Below are 24,117 nucleotides of genomic sequence, written 5' to 3' on the forward strand. Positions count from 1 at the left end.
AAATGCAAAAAGTGTTCTATGATCTTTAGGTTTAGGGATAGGGTTAGGGATAGGGGATAGAATATACAGTATGTACAGTTGTATAAAAAACATTACGCCTATGGACTGTCCCCACGGAGATAGTAAACCAGACATGTGTGTGTGTGTGTGTGTGTGTGTCAGGATATCGTGCGTTGGTGTGTGTAAAACAAAAATTGCTTGGACACGGTCAAACAGCTTGACTCCATTCATCTGCGCTCAGCTCTTATTTTACATGTGCTGTTCAGTTTCTTCTATTAGTTTATTGATCCGTTCATCTAACACCACACAAACACACATTCACAAAACATTTCAGCTAATTCTCCATCCGTTCTAATGGACCACTGTGTTGTTAATGTTTTCTGTGTTTGTCCGGTATTCCCAGGACAAGAGGATATTCACTGCTTAATTCATTTGTTTACAGATTCTAAACAAAAGATTCACTTTCCATTCTTATAATAAACTCAATTCATAAAGTTTTGGTTTTATGAAGTTTTAAATACAGATGGGAAAATAGTTGATCTTAGGGAAACATATAAACATATTTAATATATTTTTATAGTATATTGAAAGTTTTTTGTGATTTGCGATGTTTTATACTAAACTATTATGAAACTAACATGCAACGATTAGTCAAATATTAAATAGAAATACTATTTCTTTCTTTTATTCTATTTTTTACTTTTTATTTCAATTTTTTTTTTTGTGAAAGAAAAAAAATTGAATTCTAACCCTAACCTTACTTAATATACCTAATTGTTAATAATGTTAATATTAATAAATGTTAATATTGACTAATTTGATTGTATATTGTATATTTCTCTAGATACAAGGCTTTCGTCTTAAGTGTCTATAAGAAATATGCAAAACAATCTTTGAGTATGTAAGTGACTGAAGTGGTTCTGTGTTTGCATATGCAAGACGGTGAGGCTGTGACTCACTGGTGCCTTGTCTTATTTGTTCATTCAGAATTTGTTTAAATCAGAACACTGTCATGTTTAGGGTGTTAGTGAGCATCTGTTGTGTCAAGTGACATCATCACATTTACTTGCTCAGGATCTTATGATAGTTTCAAAAACATTACTGTTTTTCTGCTCTTTCTCATGAATGTTTTTACTAGAAACACCATAATGGGTAGAAGAAGACACATTTTATTGTCCAGAAACTTAAATGTTAAAAAGCATAAACAAAGATTTAAAATAAAAAGCACAAACAGCATGAATGCGCACATTTTAAACAAGGTCATACAGTAAAGTTGTGGATACTAAATGCAATGTTGAAAGCTTATTTTTATATTTTCATGGCTGGAATTTTGGTCTTAGATCGCGTAACTTAATAAGCAGTCTTAAAATCATTCTCATGAATTAAATCCCTTCCCCTTGAGTCTGGTGTTTTAAGACCTACAACCGTTCAAAAGCTGTAAATCAAGCTTAAGCTGCAATAGACTTTAAATGCCACCAGGGGGAGCTGTGTGACACCAGTTTGTTCAAGCGTGTTGTGCTGATCACACCTCTATGGCCGAGCTCTCTGGTGCTTCTACATCAGGCTCCTTACTCTCAGCTTCGCAACCGTTCCCGCTCTCCTGAGCGACCTCGCCGTTTGGACCTTCCACATACGGCTCGGTGTTGGGTTGAACGCTCTCCTCTTTGTTTTCCGCCTCCTGTGTTGAGACCTCTGATAACATGAGGCAGGTCTCAGTTGGTTCCCCTACTGGTCGGCTGTCATCTCTGCATGGGGATTCGCTTCTCTTTCTCATGGCTTGCAGGTCTATGTTGCTGTGATGAGGCTGGAACCTGGAGATCATTACATTCATGTGACAAAGCTGGCAGGCACATATCAGCGTGGTCAGAAGCAAAATAAAGCAAGCCACCGCCAGAGCAACCAAAACCAGAATCAACTTAGGATGAATCCCATCTGGCAGAAAGAAAATGCAGTCTCCTTTTGGGGTTTCGGTAGTGGACGGAGTGCATACACAATCTCGATTTGATCCATTTGGTTGTGTTGTTTCACGTGGTGTTGATGATTTTTCAATGGAAGTATTTTGGATCGCTGTAGTTTGTTTAGTTTCTGTTTTGTTCAATGGTGCGTCAGTCGAGTTGCTTTCAGCATGCCTGGTTCCAAAGAATAAAACAAAGCACACAAAACACACTGTCCTGGCAGTTCTCATTGTTCTAGAAGACATAAAAGAGAGACATTTAGTTGATTCTTTTAATTACATTACTTACATTACCTTTAATGGAAAGGATTTTTAAACCACTTTTTCTACCAAAATGGCTGAATTATTAACAAACCATATTTATCTAATCTGGTTTTCAGAAATTAAATGTTTCTTCCTGTATCTGTTATATGTCTCGATTTTTTATAGAAGAAATATCATGTTATCGTGTTCCTTCTTTAAACCAGACTAAAGGAATAGTTCACCATAAAATGAAAATTCTTTATTTCTATAACTTTATTTCTTCTGCAGAACACAAAAATGATCATTTTAAGAACATTTGTAACAAACAACATTGGCCCCCATTGACTTCCATTTCTCAAAATATCTTCTTTTTTGTTCCACAGAAAAAAGAAATTCCATGAGAGTGAATAAATGAGGATAGATTTTCTTTTAATTCTTTTTGGGTGAACTTTCCCTTTAACTGACTCAAATTTCTCTATCAAATGATTAGAACTGAAATGGAGCAGCTTGAATGAAAGACAAAGTAAATAGTTTCTTACCTTTTCAGTGTTGAGATTCTGTTGTCTGGAGAGGTGTAAATGTCTCTATGTGAGAGAAGTGGTTTTTGAGAAGTGGTAATTTTACAACAGAAGCTGCAGGTGCACACACACACACACACACACACACACACACACACACACACACACACACACACTTACAGACCAGTGATGAGTTTCCTGTCTGTGTTTCACTTCTGCGTAAGCTTTTATATTAAACATGCACATTAACCACTGTGTGGCTAGTCATCAGACTCTTTTTTTTGGCCACATCTATTCATGGCGACCGCAACAAGAGCTAATAAGAACATTTTTACATTTGATACAGCAAGAGCAGGACCAACATTAGCTATCTTTCTGCCTGTGTAACCATCAAACTGAAGCTTTTAAGGAATAGTTCACCCAAAAATGAAAATTCTGTCATCTTTTACTCATCCTCAAACCTGTGTGACTTTCTTCTGTAGAACACAAAAGAAGATATTTTAAAGAATGTTGGTAACCGAACAATGTTGACCCCCATTGACTTCCATTTAATGTACACAAAACCACTGAGACATTTCTCAAAATATCTTTATAACAGAGTTCAATATAATGAAGGAAAGAGACAGGGTCGGCGTGGCTGGGACTCTGAGAATTTATTATTATGAAATCAACAAAACACGCGGCAAGCGCTATCACTCAACAATAACTCAGAATGGATTTCGTGTTCGCTCTCGAAGATCCTCTCAATAGTCCCGAGTTCTCAGCCGTTCTCTCTCTCCTGTTCGTCTCCTCCAGGTGGCTTTTACCGTCTCCCCACCAATCACTGGAACGAGACACAGGTGTTCATAATGTGCACATGACCTACTTGCGTCCCGTCCGTTTCCCGCCTCTGTCTCCCGCTGCAGACTGCAAGATAGAGGAGATAAGGGGATCTGCCAATATCCCTTCGTTAAATCCAGTGTCAAATAAAAGCGAGCCGAACCGAGCCGATATAGCAGTTCGTCAATCCGTGGCATTGGATATGCGTCGAACTTCGACACAGCATTCACCATGCGATAGTCCACGCAGAACCGTACAGAGCCGTCCGTTTTAGGTACCAAAACTATCGGGCTCGTCCAATCACTGCTGGACTCTTCTATTATTCCCATATCGAGCATGGCGATTAATTCTGCCTGAACCACTTTTTTCTTGTGTTCAGGTAAACTATACGGCCGGCTACGTGGTCTCAATATGGTGCTGTATGAGATTAGTCCGGCCAGGCAGGGGCGAGAACACATCTGCGATCCGCTTGCAACCTGGCAACGTCAGTGATCTGGGAGGGCGAGAGGTGATCTCCACCTCCATTTTTCGCGCCCACTTTTGGCCCGAGATCCTCCTCTCTACTCACCGCCGTCGCCAACATCACTGCGTCCGCCTCACTCCACACTCTACATTTTCAGGAGGTTGAGGTGGTATATTTGATGCGCTCCTGTCTGACCGCACCACCTCATAATTGAGTGGTAAATTACCACGAGTAATTTAGAGCTGAGCAATACGAGCACTTTCTCTCCCGGTGCAAATTTACGTAATCTGGTACCCCTGTTATATTGCCGGCTTTGTTCTTTCTTTCCCCAACAGATTCAAGACGGGCCAGATAAACGGGGATTTACTCATCTACCACGTCCTTCTCACTCTCAAACCTTACTACGCCAAACCCTACGAGTTGGTGGTGGACTTGACGCACGCCGGCCCCAGCAACCGCTTCAAGACAGACTTCCTCTCCAAATGGTTTGTCGTCTTTCCCGGATTTGCTTACGAGAACGTGGCCGCCATCTACATCTATAACTGTAACACCTGGGTACGGGAATACACCAAATACCACGAGAGACTGCTGACAGGTCTCAAGGGCAGTAAGAAGTTACTCTTCATTGAATCGCCTTCGAGGTTGGCTGAGTTTGTGGAACCGGAGCAACAGAAGCTTCCTGCTGCTACTCTTGCGCTGGAGGAAGATCTGAAAGTCTTTCATAATGCCCTGAAACTGGCTCACAAGGACACTAAGGTGTCCATTAAGGTGTGTTGGAAAACAACAAGATATTCACACATACTCTTAACTTTTGACTTGTTTTATCCTAATATTTCTGTGTTCCAGGTGGGCAGTACGGCCGTGCAGGTGACGTCAGCTGAGCGGACGCGAGTCCTGGGTCAGTCTGTGTTCCTCAATGACATCTACTACGCCTCTGAGATCGAGGAGATCTGTCTGGTGGATGAGAATCAGTTCACGCTGACCATCGCCAACCAGGGCACGCCACTGACCTTCATGCACCAGGAGTGCGAAAGCATCGTTCACTCCATCATCCACATCCGCACGCGCTGGGAGCTGTCCCAGCCCGACTCCATCCCCCAGCATACCAAAATCAGACCCAAAGATGTTCCCGGCACGCTGCTCAACATCGCCCTGCTCAACTTGGGAAGCTCTGACCCCAGTTTAAGGTGATGAGTCATCCAGAATTTATAACAGCTGTCATATCATAAAAATATTGGAGTATCTTAGTTTTTCCATGTATGGTTTTTGTTTACAGGTCTGCGGCTTATAACCTCCTGTGTGCCTTAACCTGCACCTTTAACCTGAAGATTGAAGGCCAACTTCTGGAGACCTCTGGACTTTGCATCCCTGCCAATAACACTCTTTTCATCGTGTCCATCAGTAAGACTCTGGCAGCCAATGAGCCTCACCTGACGCTGGAGTTCTTAGAGGAATGCATCTCTGGCTTCAGCAAATCCAGTCAGTGTTCATATCAGTTCTTGTATACTTTAGTCCAAACTTATGTTTATAATGGTTACAGGGACAGTTCACCCGAAAATGAAAATCCTGTCATCATTTATTCATCTTCATGTCATTCCTGTATTTGACTCTTTCTTCACACAAAAGAGGATAGTTTGAGAAATGTCTCAGTGGTTTTGTTATTTCCATACATTGGAAATAAATAGGGTCCAATGTTGTTCCAATGTTGCTTTTTTTATGTTCTGCAGAAGAAAGAAAGTCATACAGGTTTGGAATGACAGAATTTTTATATTTTGTTAAACTGTTTTTTTTTTAAGTACATGTATACAGTTTGCGTAACATCTACAAAACCAGAAAGTCCAGGAAGAAAAATGTTTTCCAATGACTGATGACTCTATTCTACATGCATCTGTTTCAGGTATAGAACTGAAACATCTGTGTTTGGAGTATATGACTCCCTGGCTGTTAAACCTGGTGCGCTTCTGCAAGCACAGCGATGATGCCAAACGCCAACGGGTCACTGCCATTCTGGACAAACTCATTACCATGACAATAAACGAAAAGCAGATGTATCCCTCAATACAAGCCAAGATCTGGGGCAGCTTGGGACAGGTAACGAAGCTAATTTGAACTAATGTGAACGAAATTCCTTTTGATCAGGTGACGTATGTTCTGAAGGCATTTCAGTAATGCATTGTGTTACTGGGTTTTTTTAGAGACGTGTTCAGGTTAAAAATGACCCACATGACACATCACAAAGGGCACAACACAAGGTCTTGTTTTTAGGACTCATGATGCTCCATTTGTGGTGTCAGTGTCATGCTTTTGATACACAAAAAAGGTTCAATTGGACTCATTAACATATTTCAGGCTCTCTGTGGTTTTAGGCACTCACTTTTTTGTTGTTGTTGATATCGACAGTTTTACGATTAATTGAAACACCATCATCTGGCATCTACATAATGTTATTTTTCCCATTTTGCAGATAACAGATCTGCTCGATGTTGTTCTGGACAGTTTTATAAAAACAAGTGCCACCGGAGGTCTCGGATCCATTAAAGCTGAAGTGATGGCAGACACTGCCGTGGCTTTGGCCTCTGGCAACGTCAAGCTGGTGTCCAGCAAGGTGATACATCACATACCCACTTTGTGATGAAAAAAATATAAATAATAAACATCAATGCACACAACCAGTTTAAAGATCCTGTCATCATTTATTCACCCTCGTGTCATTTAAAACGTACAGTATATAAAACTTTCTTTTGTGAAACACCAAAGAAGATATTTTGAAAAATGTCTCTTGTGTTTTATGTTTATATAATGAAAGTCAATAGGGGCCAGTGTTGTTTGGTTACCAACATTCTTCAAAATATCTTCTTTTGTGTTCTGCAGAAGAAAAAAAGTCATACAGGTTTGAAATTACATGAGAAGAGAGTAAATGATCAAATAATTTTACTTTTTGGGTTACCTATCCCTTCAAGCGTGTGACATGACCTAATAGCAGTTTTAAATATAGAACTAGTGTGTGACTATTGTTCTCACTACCAGTAGCCACCTTTTCAACCACTCTTTCTCTTTTTGTTATTGGAGCTAATGTCGGAGTTCCTGTCATTAGTGTGCGGTTAATTCAAACAACTCTCTAATTCTGTTGAAAACAGTTTTTGTTTTGGTATGTAGCACTCTTTCATTCATCATAGTTTGCAAAGAAATGAAATTTGTCTGCATTTTCTCCACAGGTGATTATTCGGATGTGTAAAATCATCGATAAGACATGTCTGTCCCCTACACCCACCCTAGAACAACACCTGATGTGGGACGATATCGCCATCTTGGCCAGGTACATGCTCATGCTGTCCTTCAACAACTCTCTTGACGTGGCCGCCCACCTGCCCTACCTCTTCCATGTCGTGACCCTGCTGGTTGCCACGGGACCTTTGTCGCTCCGGGCGTCCACGCACGGCCTGGTCATCAACATCATCCACTCGCTCTGCACGTGCTCCCAGCTGAGCTTCAGTGGTAAGAGCATCTACGTCCCAGAGATGCTTTCATGAAAGAACAAGTTATTGATTATTGTTTTGATCTGTTGTGCAGAGGAGACCAAGGAGGTTCTGCGTTTAAGTCTGACAGAGTTCTCGTTGCCGAAGTTTTACCTGCTGTTTGGCATCAGCAAGGTCAAATCGGCTGCGGTCATCGCCTTTCGTTCCAGCTACAGAGATCGATCCTTTTCTCCAGGCTCCTATGAGAGAGAGACGTTTGCTCTGTCATCACTAGAGACTGTTACAGAGGCATTACTAGAGATCATGGAGGTAGAGCATGTTAGACATACACTGTCTTAAAGGGATATCTCACCTAAAAATAAAAAGTCATCATTGATTCACCCTTAGTGGTTCAAACCTGTATATGACTCGTGGAACACAAGAGAAGATATTTTGAGAAATGTCTCGGTGGTTTTGTGTCCATACAATTAAAGTCAATGGGATCCAGAGTTGTTTGGTCACCAACATTCTACAAAATATCTTCTTTTGTGTTCTGCAGAAGTAAGAAAAGCAGGTTTAGACTGACATGTCGGTGTGTAAATGATGAAAGAATTTTCATTTTTGAGTGAACTATCCCTTTGAATCTTTTTCGCTACAAATAAACACACAAAAGCGCTATAGACATTCACACACGCAGTAACATGATGACATGTACGTGCTGTTAGAAATGACAGCGCTCCGTTAACAGGAAGTGGTTCATTGTATTTTTAGTTCTGTATACGCCTTGTTTTTTTGTTTGTTTTTTGTTCATGTTTCATTTCTCCTCATAACACTGTTTGTTGTGGTAAAGTGTTTTGGGTCTAGCGTGTAACTGGGTTTTTCCCGTTTTCTTTTTAGGCCTGTATGAGGGACATTCCAGGCTGTAAATGGCTGGATCAGTGGACCGATCTGGCACAAAAGTGCGTTATTTCTACTCCATGCAGATTTCAGAATTTATATTTTTTCAAAAATACTTGTAATAACTATTATTAACAAACGTGTGTTTGTGTGTTAAATGTGCAGGTTTGCGTTTCAGTATAATCCGTCCCTGCAGCCGCGAGCTCTTGTCGTGTTCGGCTGCATCAGTAAACGTGTGACACACGCCCAGATCAAACAAATCATACGGATCCTGAGCAAGGCCAGCCCTCTCCTCAGCATCGATCGGGTCAGAAACTGTTTCCCAAAAACACCAGACCTCAAGTCGAACGGGATATAGTCTAGCCATAAAAATAAGTTGTGAAAGCCACATGTTTAATGTTTTTTTTTCTTTTCTCAGGGTTTAGAGAGCTGTCTGAAAAGTCCTGATAACTGTAACAGTCAGGTGCTTATTGAAGCTACAGTCATCGCTCTTACAAAACTCCAGCCTCTGCTTAACAAGGTATCAAATCACGACTTTCTTCTAGACACAAGTATGTGTGTACAAATGTGTGATTTGTTCAACTCTGTGATGTCTCCCAGGACTCACTGATGCACAAAGCTCTGTTCTGGGTCGCCATTGCCGTGCTGCAGTTGGATGAAGTGAATCTTTACTCGGCCGGGACCGCTCTGCTGGAACAGAACCTGCACACGCTCGACAGTCTGCGAGTCTTTAATGACAAGGTTCCTATCGAAAACAAATATCAATGTTATGGTCCATATAGTGTAAATAGACGTGGATAGGCCCATGCAGAATATGCGATTTCAGCAGACTCCAAACAAGCCTACATATACAGTATCTGCATTAGACTCATGCATTAGATAATTGTTGGATTTTTCTCCTCTGTCTCTTTCAGAGTCCTGAGGAGGTGTTTATGGAAATCCGACAGCCTTTGGAATGGCACTGTAAACAGATGGACCATTTTGTGGGTCTCAACTTTAACTCAAACTTTAACTTTGCTCTAGTTGGACATCTACTCAAAGGTAACAGATTCTGTTTTATGCAGATATTTTAAAACCAACTGCAAAAACATCAGGTTTTTAACACTGATACTGATGATAACTGATGATACTGTTTAGCTCCTTGACAAAATATTAAATGCGTCACTTTGGATTAAAGGGTCTGCTAAATGAATGTAAAAGGAATATATTGAAAATACATTCAAAAATAAAAAATCAATCACGTAATCCTGTAAAATGATTAAGATGATAAAGTCTTGTAACACCAGCATATTGTTACTTGTTTATACTTTGAAGACTCACTGAGCTGCCTTGAAATGCACAGCTTAGTTCAGTGCAATGATGTAATTTTCAATAAAACAGGAAGTTAGAGGACAACATATTGAGTAGCCCCTCCCCCTTTTCAAATAGCCAATAGAGTTTAGTTCACTGCACAGCCTGAAATTTGATGAGAAGCTGAAGTGTGGAATGATGTCATGTTTGTATGCTTATATCTTCTAAACGTGAATTTTAACAATGTTTTAAACCATACTAAAGCAAAAAGAAAAAAACGTTTCTTGGGGGCGAGTAAAAAATGTCAATGCAAACCAAACACAATATAAAAAGTTAAGATAGAATATGTAAAACAAAGTTTAATTTCTTAAGCAGTTGATTTTTGTATATAGGTGTTTACAGTTAATATTTAACTGGAATATGAAACAAAGATTTTTGTGCTCTGCATTGTGGATGTGTTTGATAGTTGTAAGTCTGTATTGTGTTTTTTTGCCAGGCTTCAGGCACCCGTCCCCATCCACAGTGGCACGCACGATTCGTATCCTGCACATGCTTCTGGCCTTGGTAGGCAAACACCTGAACTGTGATAAGTTTGAGGTGAACACACAGAGCGTGGCATATCTGGCTGGTAAGAAAGTCTCTATTTCTGTCTTTTTCCTCCTCTGCCTTATTCTTCCACTGTGCATTTTGTGCAGTCTTGTCTTTAAAAAAGGAAGTGTTAAACAGAGTCAGGTGTTAACCCTAGTTAAAGTATTCAGCAGTTAGTAATGTTCCCGTCCATGTGTTTAGCTCTCCTCCCGGTGTCAGAGGAAGTGCGCAGCCGCTGCAGTCTGAAACACAGGAAGTTGTTACTGACCGATGTCACCTTGGAGAATGTTGCTTTGGAAACGTACACTGTGCATCATGAGGACCCCAGCTGCAGGTGGCACCCAGACAATAGTTTGCCTTCGAATAAACACATAGAAACATTCAGTTTGTGATACTTTTTACATCCCGGCGTAAAGTCTCATCTCTTTCATGCAGGACGCTGCGGGAAAGCCAGCCGTGGGCATCGCCAAAAGTCTCAGAACGGTACCTGGTGGCACATTACCCCATAGTGGGTCAGATCAGCCCACGTACACGCAAATCCATGAGCCTGGACATGGGGCAGCCTTCTCAGGTCAACACCAAGAAGTTACTGGGTAACTCATGTATTCCTATTCTTCAATGTATTCACTTTCATGTCACCCAAAAGCTGTATGTCACTCTTTATTCTGTGGAACACAAAAGAAGATATTTTGAGAAATGTCTTTGTGGTTCTATCAATCTTTTTTGTGTTCTGCAGTTATTAAATGATAATATAAGTTTCATTTTTGGGTTAACTATCCCTTTGAGGCTTCTGAAAGCCTTGTGGTTTTAATAGAGTTAAAGAAATAGTTCAACCAAAAAAGAAAATGTTATCATCATTTGCTCACCCTCCAGTTGTTACAAACCTGTATACATTTCCTTGTTGTATTAATGAAAGTTATATTTAGATATTTTAATAAAATTCGCCACTGACTCCCATAGTAGGACAATAGACTCTATTCAATAGTCAATGGTGACCTAAAACAGCTTAGTTACAAACATTCATTAAAATATCTTCACAGGTTTGTAACAACTGGAGGGTAAGCAAATGATGATTTTTTTTCATTATGGGTGAACTATTCCTGTAAATTAAAAAAATACTTTTAAAATAAATAAAAAGTTGATCATTTTGGTTTCTCAGGCACCAGAAAAAGTTTTGACCATCTGATATCAGACACCAAAGCACCGAAGAGGCCTGAAATGGAATCGGGTATTACAACACCACCCAAGATGAGGAGAGTAGCTGAAAATGAGTATGAAATTGGTAAGGGTCCTCCTACGTTCATAGCATAGTCACATGACTCTGAACATTTCCATTTATTTATATCTTTGTTTTCTTGATGAAAAGAAACCCAAAGAATTTCCCAGCATCACCATCTGCGCAAGGTCTCTGTGTCCGAGTCTAACGTTCTTCTTAATGAGGAGGTTCTCACAGATCCCAAAATCCAGGCACTTCTTCTGACCGTACTGGTAAGATCAGACAACCAACAGACTGTGGTCCAAAAAAATAATAATTCAGGGACATCTTAGGATTTGGAACAAAGCTAATATATCCCTTTCTTAGAATAAGTGTCATTTTCAGTTCCCTATTTAGAGATCAGTTTTGTATTTTTTTATTGAAATATTTGCATTGTACGTTTTTGTCATCGTCTTTTTCTCTGAAATTACGTGTCACTTCCTCTCCACATGTGTCACATGCTTCGCACATCTTCGCCTCTTTCCTCTGCCTTTTTACACATCTGGATCATTGATTTTATGATTTGCAGGCCACTCAGGTGAAAAACACGTCTGATGAGTTTGAACAGAGGATCCTGTATGAGTTTCTAGCTGAGGCCACTGTTGTGTTTCCAAAGGTCTTTCCTGTCGTGTAAGTGTAAACACACTCAGTATGTGTTTCCCATTGGCATTGACTGCTAGATTAAGATTCTTACCGCTGTGTTGTTTTCTTTGTTTCAGTCACAATCTCCTGGATTCAAAGATTAATACTTTGCTGTCACTGTGCCAAGACCCGAATCTTCTGAATCCGGTTCATGGAATTGTGCAGAGTGTAGTTTATCATGAAGAGTCTCCACCTCAGTACCAAACGTCCTACCTGCAAAGTAAAACAACTCACCTCACGTATCTGTAGACATGACTGTGGCAAGGGGGGCGTGGTTCAGCACGGTTTGCACGCATAGTTGCCAAGTTTGCTTATAGTACGCGACCTTGGGCTTCTTCTTCTGTCAAGTCGCGTTAAAAAATCACTTGTTGCAGGTTGCGGGTTTTGGGGCTTATTTTAAAAAATATGGTTGCTTGTTCTGAACCTGACAAGCAACTTTGTTTCTTTACATCTATGGTCGCTGTTTTGTTCAATCCATTAACACTGTCTGCTCGACGGTAGGCTTTTTGTACTACATGCGGCAGAGCATAACATCACAGCACCGCGAGAGCTATTTGAAAGCATACAGAGACGTCTACTGTCGCATCACTCTCGCGGTACTATGATGTCACGCGCCGATTGGTCTGCGCGGCGCCGCAGGAGGTCACACAACATATCTAAGGACGTAAAACAACATAGAGAAGCCAAGAATGCTACAGCGGTCTCTTCACGTAATCTTCGGCGCGCTTTGGGTAATCGGAGGTAAATATACTAAACAGATGAAATATTCACTTAAAGATAAAAAGCATTTTATAACAGGGCTACATCATTAAACATGTTAAAAGTGTAGATCTGCGCGTTTGGGTACACAGCGTTATTCAAGCCTAAGCACGTGTGAATAGCATCATTTGTCCTCAAACACACCGCCTCCTTTCCCCTACCAACTAAACTAAATGTATTACATCTGTCACGATTAGAATGAAATGTGAAAATGAACGAAACGTTCAGATCTGATCACGGTGCAGCAAAGGGGTAGGGAGGGATGACCCTATTTATTAGGCTATAAGGTAAACATCAAACATTTTTATTGTATTAAATAAATGTATTGATCATTGCAGAATATAATTTAAAAAAGTATACATCAAATGCATATAGTTCAGTTTTACTTTATTATAAATGTGTGGCTGTTACACCTACGTTAAGTGGTCATTATATCTTCTCCTTTCCATCTCTCCAGGCCTATACTGCTCACATCAGAGATTTGCAATTAATTTTTGTAAACTAATTTATGTTTGTGTTTTTCAAACAGGGTAGTGTCAGTTTAAAATGACCCAGGCTCGTTCATTAATAATAAATAATTGATAATAAATTACATTGATGATCATGAATAATGTTGGGCTTGTTTTTGGAGCTGCAGTTGCTTATTTGTCTTGCAAACGTTGGCAACACTGTTTGCACGGAGAGAGAGAGAGAGAGAGAGAGAGAGAGAGAGAGAGCGAGAGAGAGCGAGAGAGAGAGAGAGAGAGAGAGAGAGAGAGAGAGAGACACGTTGCGTCCAGGACTGGAATATTGCGAATGCTTACTGAGCAAGTGTTGAGTGTTTTTTGTTGAGGTGCAGCAGCACCATTAAAGATTTGTTATTAAATAAAAAGTCTACCTCGGTTTCCCAGCCACGCCGACCCCTTTCTTCCAGAATTACTGAACCTTGCTACACTGGCTTTTAATGTCTCCTCGCCAATTACTACAACGAGAAGCAGGTGTTTTTAATATGCGCTTGATCTGCTTACTCACCGTTCTTCTCCCGCCTCTCTCTCTCCTTGCAAACCGTGCTGAACCACGCCCCCTTGCCACAATGACCTAAGACGGTTTATCAGTATTTTATATTTTTGTTATGATAAAACAACATTTAAATGGACCTCACTTTGAGAAAAGTTCATTTGAATCAGACTGATCAAAACATGCAGAATAAAAGTTATATAATATGTTGTTTTCTTTACAGCTTTCGGGTTTAATGGACTCTGGAGATTTGCTGGTCCTTTCTCTAAGGTATTTAATGTATGTGCAATAAACTGCAATTTTGCTTCAAGGTCTAGTGTGTAATATTTATCTACTGCATACATAATATAAATTACATAACTACACGTCTTCAGGGGTGTATAAAGACCTTACATAATGAAGTGTTGTGTTTTTATTACCTTTGAATGAGCTATTTTTATCTACACCACGGGTCCCCTTGCATGGAATTCGCCATTTTGTTTCTACAGTAGCCCTAAACGGACAAACTGCTCTACAGAGCGCGTTTCATAAATACGTTATCTCCTTCGGCAAAGAAGCGAAAACGTGACGACATCTTAGTTCTGTGAGAGCCACCGTAGTGCTTCGAAAGGGAGGGGTGGAGTGAGCGGTTGGTTGGTTGCAATTCACAACCTCACCGCTAGATGCCGCTAAATTTCATAAACTGGACCTTAAAACGGACATTTGAAAAGATGTGTACTGAATGTTGAGTTTCTCTCCTTTACAGCAAACTCAGTTTCCAAACTACGCAGAGTTAATTGTAAAGTTTCTGGATGCCCTGATTGACACCTATCTCCCCGGAATTGACGAGGAAACAAGTGAAGAGGGTCTCCGGACGCCCACCTCTCCATACCCTCCACCCGTCCAAAGCCAGCTCAGCATCACTGCCAACCTCAACCTTTCTAATTCAATGACCTCGCTGGCCCCCTCCCAGCACGGTCCAGGTCTGTACATCAGCGTCACACTTGAAAGGTTGCTTCACAACTGTGTTTATTCACACATCAGCGATCATGTCATATCTTCCTTTTATTACCGCTTTTGCACGCTTCACGCTTCCTCATCAGCTCTTTTCCTCTGCTATTTTAAACTGTCTGACATTTCCTGCTTTAGTTCAATCTCATTCTACCCACACTGCCGAATGTGTTGCACCTTGTTAGGCTAAATATCCTTAAGTCCTCTTGATTTTAGTGTTGTCATCATGCACGTCTGTGTTTGCTTTAAACAGGAATCGATAAAGAGAAGGTGGACCTGTCGCCCACCACGGGTCTCTCTGCAAGCGGACGCACACGTCACGGCTCGGCCAGCCAGGTCCAGAAACAACGCAGCACGGGCAGCTTTAAAAGACCTAGCATTAAAAATATCGTATGAGAATTACAGCACGGCAGGGTTTAGCTCCTGCTGGACATTTAACAGACATTGCGCTGCATTTTACACAGCATCTCTTCACTCCCGGTAAACGGTCATCCTTAGGTTCTCCTTGAATCGTCCAACAGTGTTTCCTGGATCAAAATGAACCGAAGGCCTCTGTTTTTTAACCAGTCACTGTTTGATACACGAGAGGAAGTCAAAAATATTTTTGTTTGTGCTCATTTGAATTTTTTTGTTTAATAAATCAGACATTGCCTGAGAACGGCATTTTGAGTATATTATGTTTTAAAGTACTAATTTTTTTCTTAACACGTGGAAGTATTAATCAAGCGCCATTCCTTTAGTATTTTTATTTGCTTATGTTTACTTTTAGTCTTAGTTAAGCATTCATGTTCTGTATCGGGCAGAAATGGTTTTGCTGGCAGAGAGACAGACAAAATATACTTTAATTCTTCTCAAGAAATGTTAGAAACACTAATTCTCGCTATGTAATTTGTGGATATTTCTGATAGGCCCTTTTCATCTGAAGTGTACTGCTATTATTTGTGCAAATAAATTAACTTCTGCAAAAATATTAATGATCTGCCACTTTTGGATTAGAAAGCAGAAATTGGAGGATCGAATGTAATCTAGTATAAGACAAATCTGTTCTGCAAATAAGAAAACAATCAGCCAAACAATGCAATCAGATATAGAGAGCTGAACTGAACAGAACACTCATGGATAGAACTGTTTTAGGCACTTTTGTTTGGCTGGCGATGCACGTTGTGCCCCGTGTACTGATGTATTTCCGTTTAATTGTCCTTTGCCTCATATACAATGGTGCCATTTTACCTCTGACATGTTTGTGTGTGTGTATGAAGGGCATTTTTTAGTTCTGCTTTTATAACCACCGAAGTTACATTTAAGGAGAGCAGACACTGAGTATAGTCCTTGTGATGGTACGTTTCCAGGTATAGGCTGGTTATGTGATATTCAAAATTTAGGGTTAGTCATGTCAGAGGTTTTTCTTTTGGCACCTGGGGTTATGCAAATTTTACATAATTGTTCTCTTCAGTTTCTTTTTTTATGCTGACAGCTTCACCTTTGTAAATATTTTGTGTAAAAATAGAAAGAAAAGTATATTTACTACAGTGTAAATACAAGTGACTATGACATTGTATTATTTTGCTTTTTGTAAAGCAGTTAATTGATAAATATGTACAACATAAAATATGAATTATTGTCAGTCTGTCATGTTCACTACAATATGTTGATTAACATGGAGGAAATGTCCTCAAGGTCCTCTTTATATATTACATCATTATCATCTAATTTCATATTTACGGATGTAACACTAATAAAATCCATTTCTGTCCAGTTCATTATTGTGTAGTATGTCTTGTTAAATGGTAAAAAGCTCTAAGACCCCAATATACTGTACATCTTGACGTCATGTGCGTAAAGTTTGAAGCAGAGCTATTCAGCCATTGTTCAACTCCTAAATATGTACAGTACTTATGAATTACTGTAAAGTGAAATCATAAATCAATCAGGCATTTATTTTAAACATTGTAAGACGTTTATAAAAATCTGTCATTTTCATTCTTTGTAATCCTTTTTAAAACAAGTTAACGTTACCACTGTTATCGTGAAACCATGTAACTTAACGTTAACTGACGTGACAACTGTAGGTGTTTTGGCAGTAACTATGGTTTAATAATTAAATTGCCTTAAAATGCCGTTAAATGTTTCTAGGAAGGAATATTTGCAGGAAAAAAGCATAAGGGGTCATTCAAATTGAACGAATTATGGTTACCTAATTTTTCATCTGCAGCGTCTTTGTAGAGGTAGCGAAGATTTGTATCTGTTCTGTGACTTTTCTGTCAGAGTAGAGCGCGAGGCAGACCATCAACAGACCACACCCGCTCAATAGATTGTCTGTGATAGGTTACTTTTATATGACGTCCGTCTACGTGTTTAATTTTCTAACTTGAATAACTTTTTCTTTCTCAGTATTGTTTATGGTAATTAAAGATTGATCCTAAATAGAAAAAAATTGTTGTATTTCAATAAATCTGAATCGAAACGTCTTGACTATAATTCTAGCGAATTCTGGACTGGACTGATGTAAATGTTGATTATTGACTCGCACCCAGGTGTGCTCCCCGTGACGTCACACACGCGCCGTTGCTGCTGAATCTTAAGGTGAGCAGAGAAACCTCAAATATGTGCTTCTGTTTGTATATCTACCGTCATGAATATTTTAGGTTTTTTTCTTATGTCTTGGTTTGGCTGCGTATGTCTGGATGACTGTAATGACACGTAAACTCTGTTTAGATCGCTTTCGACATGCAAAGCAAATGGAGCTTTGGCAGCAGTATTTGTTGAGAACCCAAAGTAATCACAAATTTACCATTGTCTCACCAATGTCACCATAGTTTAACCATGATATTTGTAGTCATCGACGCTCCATCTTTGCAGTCGAATTGTTCGTGTGCCAATTTAACGCAATCATCTGCTAATCTTTTATTTTAAAGTCCTAAATAAGGCTTGTTACTTTGGTGCCTGTGTGAAAGATATCTGTTACAATCGTGATATCGTAATTTCTGTCCTTTTTCTTTCATTGGAAATATTCATCACTGCCTGAATTACAATAGAACAATAGAAACCATCACAGACATGTAGTGATTTAATGGTTATAATTGGAATTGGGAATATGGGATGTTGTCTGGTGGGTGGAAACCAATAGAACACCGATAGAATCCTACTGGAAGAATGCCCGGAATACAGTACATGAGGGGATTTTGAAATGGTTCAAACAACTCATTGCTTATTATGGTATTTGTAATGGAAACCATTAGATTTTCTGTTTTTATATTTGTATTTATTGGAATGGCTTGTCCACTATAAACACAGAGCAGTATAAATCTTGGTAATGTGTGATGGTTGAATGTGACTCAGTTGACAGGTGGAGGTGTTGCTGTATTGTGTGTTGTGGAGGTGTTGGAGTGGGATATTTGAGCCGGTAATGAGATTGCTCTGGTTCGGTCTTCTATTGCAGCAGTATTGTTGTCAAGACTCACGCCCCCATGGGAATCAAGCGTCTTTTCTTACAGTGTAGTGCCGCCCCAGTCTAGGAAGGGTCTTATTAGCTGTAACTGACCCCTCTCTCTACAGCGTGTCTCTCTCTTTCTCTTTCACACACTGTGGGATCAGTAGAAAGAGGATGCAGCTGCCGTATAGGCCACTGGTCTCTGTCTCTGTAGTGACTCTGCTGGGCTGGTGCTGGTACAGCTTCAGAAGGAGGAGGACAGCTCATCTCCTCACTGAAGAGGACGTGTGTTTTCTGGATGAAAAAAGCTTGGAGTCCTCCTCCCCTGCTGGCTCCGAAAGGTTGGTAGAACGGAGTAATGTTTTAACTGCAAATCCAATGTATACTGAAGAAAAAAATGTCGCATGGCACAATTATAAAATGCAACGACACGACATACAATTTGCTGCACTTGAAAACTTTTTCTCACAGTAACCTACAGATGGACCACAGCTTCTCAGGATCTGACATAAGTAACTCCACAGATGCATCAAAAGTCCTGAAAACAAACAACCCTGGCATCCCCACAGCACCCGGCCTCACCAAGGGTGTACGACCTGATCCGGAAGGAGAGGTTTCCATTCGATCACGGAATGAAAAGACCATCATTTCCACCGAAGACCTTCCACACTGTGGAGAAGCCTGCGAAGATGACTCTGGGCTTGAATCTGATCCTGTCTCTCTGTCTGCAAGCTGCCTTTCCATCTCAACGGGACAACAATCGGGTCCTGTTAGCTCGGACAGTCATGAAAGCAGCAACCTGTCTGATCTCTCTCCTGACCAGGAGGACACGGAGAAGATCAATTCCAGTCTCGTCCAACAGGTTATAGCTGGAGAGAAATGTGAGCTTGATTGTGCTTTGAGACCTCAGGAAGATCCGGTTCAGCGACAGAACTTCAACGAAGACAGCAGTGACGACAGCAGCAAAACCCCTCTGCAGACAATCGGCTCCTTCAGGGAAAGATCTTTAGGGTCTTCTGTTGGGAATGACTCTGGATGCGGTTCCTGCCTTTCAGAGGACGCGGTGCGTGCCGACCGGCTGACCAGCGAGCTGTCTGAAGAGGGGCAGGGTTTTTTGATAACCCCCGGGGGTGCTGAAAACAAAATGATTCCCAGCGTTTGTGAAGTGGTGGAGAGAGTAGATGAAGCATGCAGAGGTGATATACCGTGATATTTGTGTTGGATGTTTATTTTAAAATTAAGCAACAAGAGCGTGTCTATTGAATTCGTTTTATAGCCCATTTACTTGATTTACTATGAATCATGGTTTGCTGCTTTTGTTGATCTGTCCTTTTGTGTTTCACTCGTTTTCAGAATTGGTTGTTGAAAATTTCAATTGTGTAAGTGCCGAAGCTTCAGTGAACAGCAGTGGCTCAGCTCCGTCTCCAGACACACCCATCATTTTGTGGGATGTAGAGGTGCCTGCGGTAAGCCCCACGCACATGCTGAGTGACTCATCTTAAAAGGATTACTTTAATGAAAGCTCTGGTTACAGGTCATGTAGAGACCTGTAGACGGTGTGTGTTTGTTGAGGTTAATGAGCTCATTGACAAACAATTGTGAAAATATTGCAGCAAACACACACACGCATACAACTAGTCATTTTTTAATATACTAAGCTCTTTCACGTTGTTGAGGATTTTATTTATAAAAATTGCCCATTCAAAGCTTATAAAGATGTGCTCTGCAACTTCCTGGTCTTGGCAGAACCTGGTTGGTCAATTGATCGGAAAGCAGGGGAAGTTTGTCAACTTTCTGAAGCAGAGATCTGGAGCGAAGATCTACATCTCAACACTGCCTTTCACTCAGGACTTTCAGATTTGTCACATCCAGGGTGAGCTTTACAAAAAGATCCAGGGTCCTGAAACCATCTCCTATTCTTAAAGGAACAGTTCACCCAAAAATGAAAAAATTCTGTCTTCATTTACTTACCCTCAAGTTCCAAACCTGTATAAGTATCTTTGTTCTGATGAACACAGAGAAAGATATTTGGAAGAATGCTTGTAACCAAACAGTTCTTGGCCACCATTGACTACCATAGTAGGAATTAAAAAAAGAAAATGACTTGTTCTGTTGAACACAAAAGAAGATATTTTGAAGAATGTAGGAGAGCAAACAGTTCTGTGGCACTTTTGACTGCCATTTAACAATTTCCTACTATGGTATTGGCCAAGAACTGTTTGGTTACAAGCATTCTTTCAAATATCTGTCTCTGTGTTCATCAGAACAAAGACATTTATACAGATTTGGAACAACTCTAGGGTGAGTAAATGATGACAGAATTTCTATTTTGGGGCAAACCGTCCCTTTAACCCCAGTATTGATGTCCTGGCTGTTTTTGTTTTCCTCAAGGGTCACAGCGGCAAGTGGACAACGCTCTCGCACTCATCCAGAAGAAGTTTAAAGATCTAGATCTGAGTCATTGCATCCCAATGCCCTGTCTGCCAGTTACATCCTGGGTGAGGACTTTTGCTGTTTTTATTCTGCCATTATTATATGAGTTTCATGACGTGAGAGCAGCCATTTGTTTTCCTAAAAATAACGTTTGTGCATTTCTGTGTGTATTTTCCTCTCGTCTCTAAAGCTGCTGCTACCTCAGGACGTGTTCGTGGAGGTGATCGTGTCGCGGGTGGAGGCAGGTTATCATCTGTTCGTCCATCAGTACAATCATCCGTTGTATCGGGCCCTGCCCACCCTCATGGAGCACATGCACTTTTGCTACTCTCAGCCCGGATGCCCGGGCCTGCCCAAGCCTGTGGAAGGTAGAGTCCTAACACCCACAGAGATCTTATTGTGTTCTCATCCACAGGATTGTGCTTGTTTTGAAAAAGTTTGCGTGCCTAATAAGTCGTTGTTGGTACCATACGCTATAAAATATGTATTTTCCTGCCGTTGGCTTGTTTTGTGCTTTTCCACTATGCAGAAAACACAAAGGAAAGATTTTGCTGAAAATGTTTTTTTATGTTGTTTTGTGTTAATGCACACCACAGAAAAAGTGCCTGAGGAAGACATTTCAGTTTTTATTTTTTACATCGCCTTTCAGAGCATGCAATATAAATGTAGCATCTTGCTTTGTGTGAAGCTAAATTCAACATTGTGGCCGTTTGCAGCTGAAGACTGCAGAGACGTGCAATTTTTGTTTTAAGATTTCAAGTTCAAGATTTCAATTTCATGCACATCCTCAATTCATATTGATTTTAATAGCTCTTTTGACAGTTTTGCATTATTGCAAAGCAGTTTTACAGAAAACACATTTAGCACCTATAGACGTAGGAGAGAGAGAGGAACAGTTCTCCCAAATTCTGCATTCATTCATTCATTCATTCATTCATTATGTTGACTTTTGATTTAGTTTTGTGAAGATATTTATCTACAAAACTAATTTCATGCATTCTTGATTAGGCCTTTAAATTAAAAGCTCTTCGATGTGAAATAAAAAGTACTAAAGTACTTTATATAAGAAACACAAAGTCAGTAAGGTTTGTCTTGACTGGTCTTGTATGTATAAATGTAGATGATGGTTGTTGGTTGCTTCACATAAACGATGATGAGCTGAACTGTAGTTGCCTGTTGCCGGTATCACTATCTTCTACAATCATTCATGTAATGCTTTTCTCTCTGATGTCTTTCAGTGGGGGTGGTCTGTGCTGCTCCAGTGACAGGAAGTGGCTGGCAGAGAGCCCAGGTCATCCAGTACGACGAAGAGTCCGACACGGCTCATATCAGAAATGTAGATAACGGAGGTTATGACGCTGTAAACAGCTCCACCCTGAGGCAGATCAGGTCAGAGAGCTTAAGTTTGGTTTTATGTGTATATAACAGCATTCCTTGCCACCTGTGATTCTTATGAGTCTTGTTTGAATCATCGAATATAAAAATATTTGGTTATTTTCTTCACAGATCGGACTTTGTGACATTACCATTTCAGTCAGCGGAGGTTTTGTTGGATAATATCGCACCTTTGCCAGGTGAAATATAGACCTGCTTAAGATTTCAAGGGATAGATCACTCAAAAATAAAAATCCTGTCATCATTTATGTACCCTTATGTTGTTCAAAACCTGTTTTTTTCTGTGGAAGGCAAAAGAAGATATTTTGAGAAATGTTTCAATGGTTTTGTGTCCATGCAATGGGGGCCAATGCTGTTTGATTGATTGTGTTCTTCAGAAGAAAGTCATACAGGTTTGGAATGACATGAGGGTGAATAAATGATGAAAGAATTTTGTTTTCGGGTGATCCCTTTGATCCCTCATAACATTTTTTATGTTATGAAACTACAATGCTGTTTGTTTGTTTGTGTGTGGTAGGAGAGGTTGAGTTTTCTCTGGAGGCCAAAACAGCACTGGAGGAAATAACTGTGAACACAGCCTTGATTCTGAAGGTTGTAATAAACAGACACTTTCTCTCTTCTTTCTGTGTTTTTTTTTTCTGTATAGTTTCGTATCGTTTTACTAGGCGATCAGAGACAGTTCCGCATTATAGTTTCTAGAATGTGATGGATGATGTTTTCTATATTTAGGTGACAGGCAGTCAGGACGGCCTTCCCCTGGTGCACATGTGGAAACAGATGGTAGATGAGGTGTGTATGAATCAAGTCCTTCTAAATGCGTGTTTTGAATCCTTACATTCATTGGCTCGCATATATAACTATAATGCAAGTATAATAATTCCACTGAGGGGGGGTCTCACATGGGCTAGTTTCCTTTTCCAGAATATTTCTGTATTTTTGCAGGTTGTTCTGGTGAACAAATTACTGGCTGATCGAGGGGTTTGCACCTGGTTAGACGCACAATAATCTCTTATCTTCTCACTTCTTTAATCTCTGTATGCAGAGTAAATGATTTAATTTATATGTCTGTAAGATTTGTATATTTATTTGTTGCATGCTGCATTTGTTGGCGATAATTTGAGACCTCATTTTTTATTTATATTTAGTGCATAAAGAGTTAATTTTGTTTGCTTTTGTTATTTTAAAAATTATTGTAGTTTTGAGTCTCTTGAGTAGTCTAATTGGTACGTTAAACCGAAGCGTATTACGTGAACGGTTAAGAGATGACACAAGACCTCAATGGCTTTGTGTTCTTTCTTGACTTGAATGTGTGTTTTGCTCAAGTATTTGATATTGATGTTTCTTTCCCCAAAGCATTTGTATAAAACAAATGTTTGTTTGTTTTTTCTCTTGGTTTGTGTACTTTGTTTACTTTTCTTTTTCCTGTAAGATAAGGGTGGGGACGGTGTTGTACTCTGACTGTGAAACTTAAAGAACTCCAGCAGTTAAGAACGGTTCTGTTCGAGCACTATAAAACCCTGTTGAAATCACCTTTACAGTTTAGTGCTTTGTACTCCCACAGTGAAGCTGCCAAATACACTGCTGTTAAAGTAAAAGAACTGTGGATATCAAAATTGCGTCGTGTTTTTCTGTCTCCCTTGTAAAAGCAGGTTGCTGGTAATTGAGCAGATGTTTTGAGGTTTTTTAATTCAAAGTAATTAACATGCCTTTGAATTGAGGAAGGAATGAATCCTGAAGGACTGTGATTTTGGTAAACTTTATAGTTCGTGGTTTCCTTTTTACCCAGCTTTAGAATGAAAATACAGCATAACTCTTTAAACGTTAAGCTTTCATCATCTTTAAACATAAGCTTAGAGAGACTGCTGGGGAGATGCACAGACATTCTCATCTCCATTATTTTTGAATAGCATTGTGCGTTCATTGGTCAAGTTTCAGCATGTGTGGACACATTTCTTAAGATGTTCTTGATTTTTATCCATAGTCCAGAATA

At 40.0% G+C, this 24,117-nt stretch overlaps 2 protein-coding genes and 1 long non-coding RNA gene across 5 annotated transcripts in view; 2 read left to right on the forward strand and 1 right to left on the reverse strand.

Moving 5' to 3' along the window:
* Positions 1–16,627, forward strand: part of nf1b (neurofibromin 1b) — a 50,474-nt gene extending 33,847 nt beyond the window's left edge. For both annotated transcript variants that reach the window (XM_057320587.1, XM_057320588.1), the window contains 22 exons: positions 4,333–4,765; positions 4,844–5,184; positions 5,274–5,476; positions 5,895–6,088; positions 6,462–6,602; positions 7,213–7,492; positions 7,568–7,782; positions 8,350–8,411; positions 8,515–8,656; positions 8,768–8,869; positions 8,950–9,090; positions 9,264–9,390; positions 10,136–10,267; positions 10,429–10,561; positions 10,663–10,820; positions 11,387–11,509; positions 11,594–11,715; positions 12,012–12,112; positions 12,202–12,344; positions 14,103–14,149; positions 14,625–14,841; positions 15,123–16,627. In XM_057320587.1, coding sequence (XP_057176570.1) covers positions 4,333–4,765; positions 4,844–5,184; positions 5,274–5,476; positions 5,895–6,088; positions 6,462–6,602; positions 7,213–7,492; positions 7,568–7,782; positions 8,350–8,411; positions 8,515–8,656; positions 8,768–8,869; positions 8,950–9,090; positions 9,264–9,390; positions 10,136–10,267; positions 10,429–10,561; positions 10,663–10,820; positions 11,387–11,509; positions 11,594–11,715; positions 12,012–12,112; positions 12,202–12,344; positions 14,103–14,149; positions 14,625–14,841; positions 15,123–15,265 — 3,700 coding nt within the window. In that variant the 3' untranslated portion in view covers positions 15,266–16,627. The remainder of the gene's footprint in view (positions 1–4,332; positions 4,766–4,843; positions 5,185–5,273; positions 5,477–5,894; positions 6,089–6,461; positions 6,603–7,212; positions 7,493–7,567; positions 7,783–8,349; positions 8,412–8,514; positions 8,657–8,767; positions 8,870–8,949; positions 9,091–9,263; positions 9,391–10,135; positions 10,268–10,428; positions 10,562–10,662; positions 10,821–11,386; positions 11,510–11,593; positions 11,716–12,011; positions 12,113–12,201; positions 12,345–14,102; positions 14,150–14,624; positions 14,842–15,122) is intronic.
* On the reverse strand, positions 1,147–4,321 carry LOC130545814 (uncharacterized). Its single transcript, XR_008961705.1, has 2 exons — positions 2,737–4,321; positions 1,147–2,189 (listed from the first exon to the last, which is right to left on the reverse strand). It is a non-coding gene; the product is annotated as an uncharacterized LOC130545814 (long non-coding RNA).
* Positions 16,628–17,294: 667 nt separating the features above from the next.
* Positions 17,295–23,730, forward strand: akap1a (A kinase (PRKA) anchor protein 1a). Of its 2 annotated transcripts, none has more exons than XM_057321338.1 (12): positions 17,295–17,452; positions 18,425–18,640; positions 18,771–19,495; positions 19,653–19,765; positions 20,046–20,172; positions 20,691–20,797; positions 20,923–21,100; positions 21,971–22,121; positions 22,239–22,306; positions 22,645–22,718; positions 22,857–22,916; positions 23,070–23,730. In XM_057321338.1, the coding sequence occupies exons 2-12, from the start codon at positions 18,474–18,476 to the stop codon at positions 23,130–23,132; spliced, it is 1,833 nt and encodes a 610-aa protein (XP_057177321.1). In that variant the 5' UTR covers positions 17,295–17,452; positions 18,425–18,473; the 3' UTR covers positions 23,133–23,730. The 2 variants fall into 2 exon arrangements, with proteins under 2 accessions (XP_057177321.1, XP_057177323.1); XM_057321340.1 differs by having other exon boundaries at positions 18,467–18,640.
* Positions 23,731–24,117: the final 387 nt, after the last annotated feature.

The sequence above is a fragment of the Triplophysa rosa genome, linkage group LG22, assembly GCF_024868665.1.
Source record: "Triplophysa rosa linkage group LG22, Trosa_1v2, whole genome shotgun sequence".
Lineage (NCBI taxonomy): Eukaryota > Metazoa > Chordata > Actinopteri > Cypriniformes > Nemacheilidae > Triplophysa > Triplophysa rosa.

Bases quoted from the DNA above. Each gene is read 5' to 3' on its own strand.
- akap1a (XM_057321338.1), top strand. From the start codon at position 18,474: ATGCAGCTGCCGTATAGGCCACTGGTCTCTGTCTCTGTAGTGACTCTG. The intron at 19,766-20,045 runs GTAAGCCCCACG...TGGTCTTGGCAG, and splicing joins GGGATGTAGAGGTGCCTGCG to AACCTGGTTGGTCAATTGAT. The intron at 21,101-21,970 runs GTAGAGTCCTAA...GATGTCTTTCAG, and splicing joins CCTGCCCAAGCCTGTGGAAG to TGGGGGTGGTCTGTGCTGCT.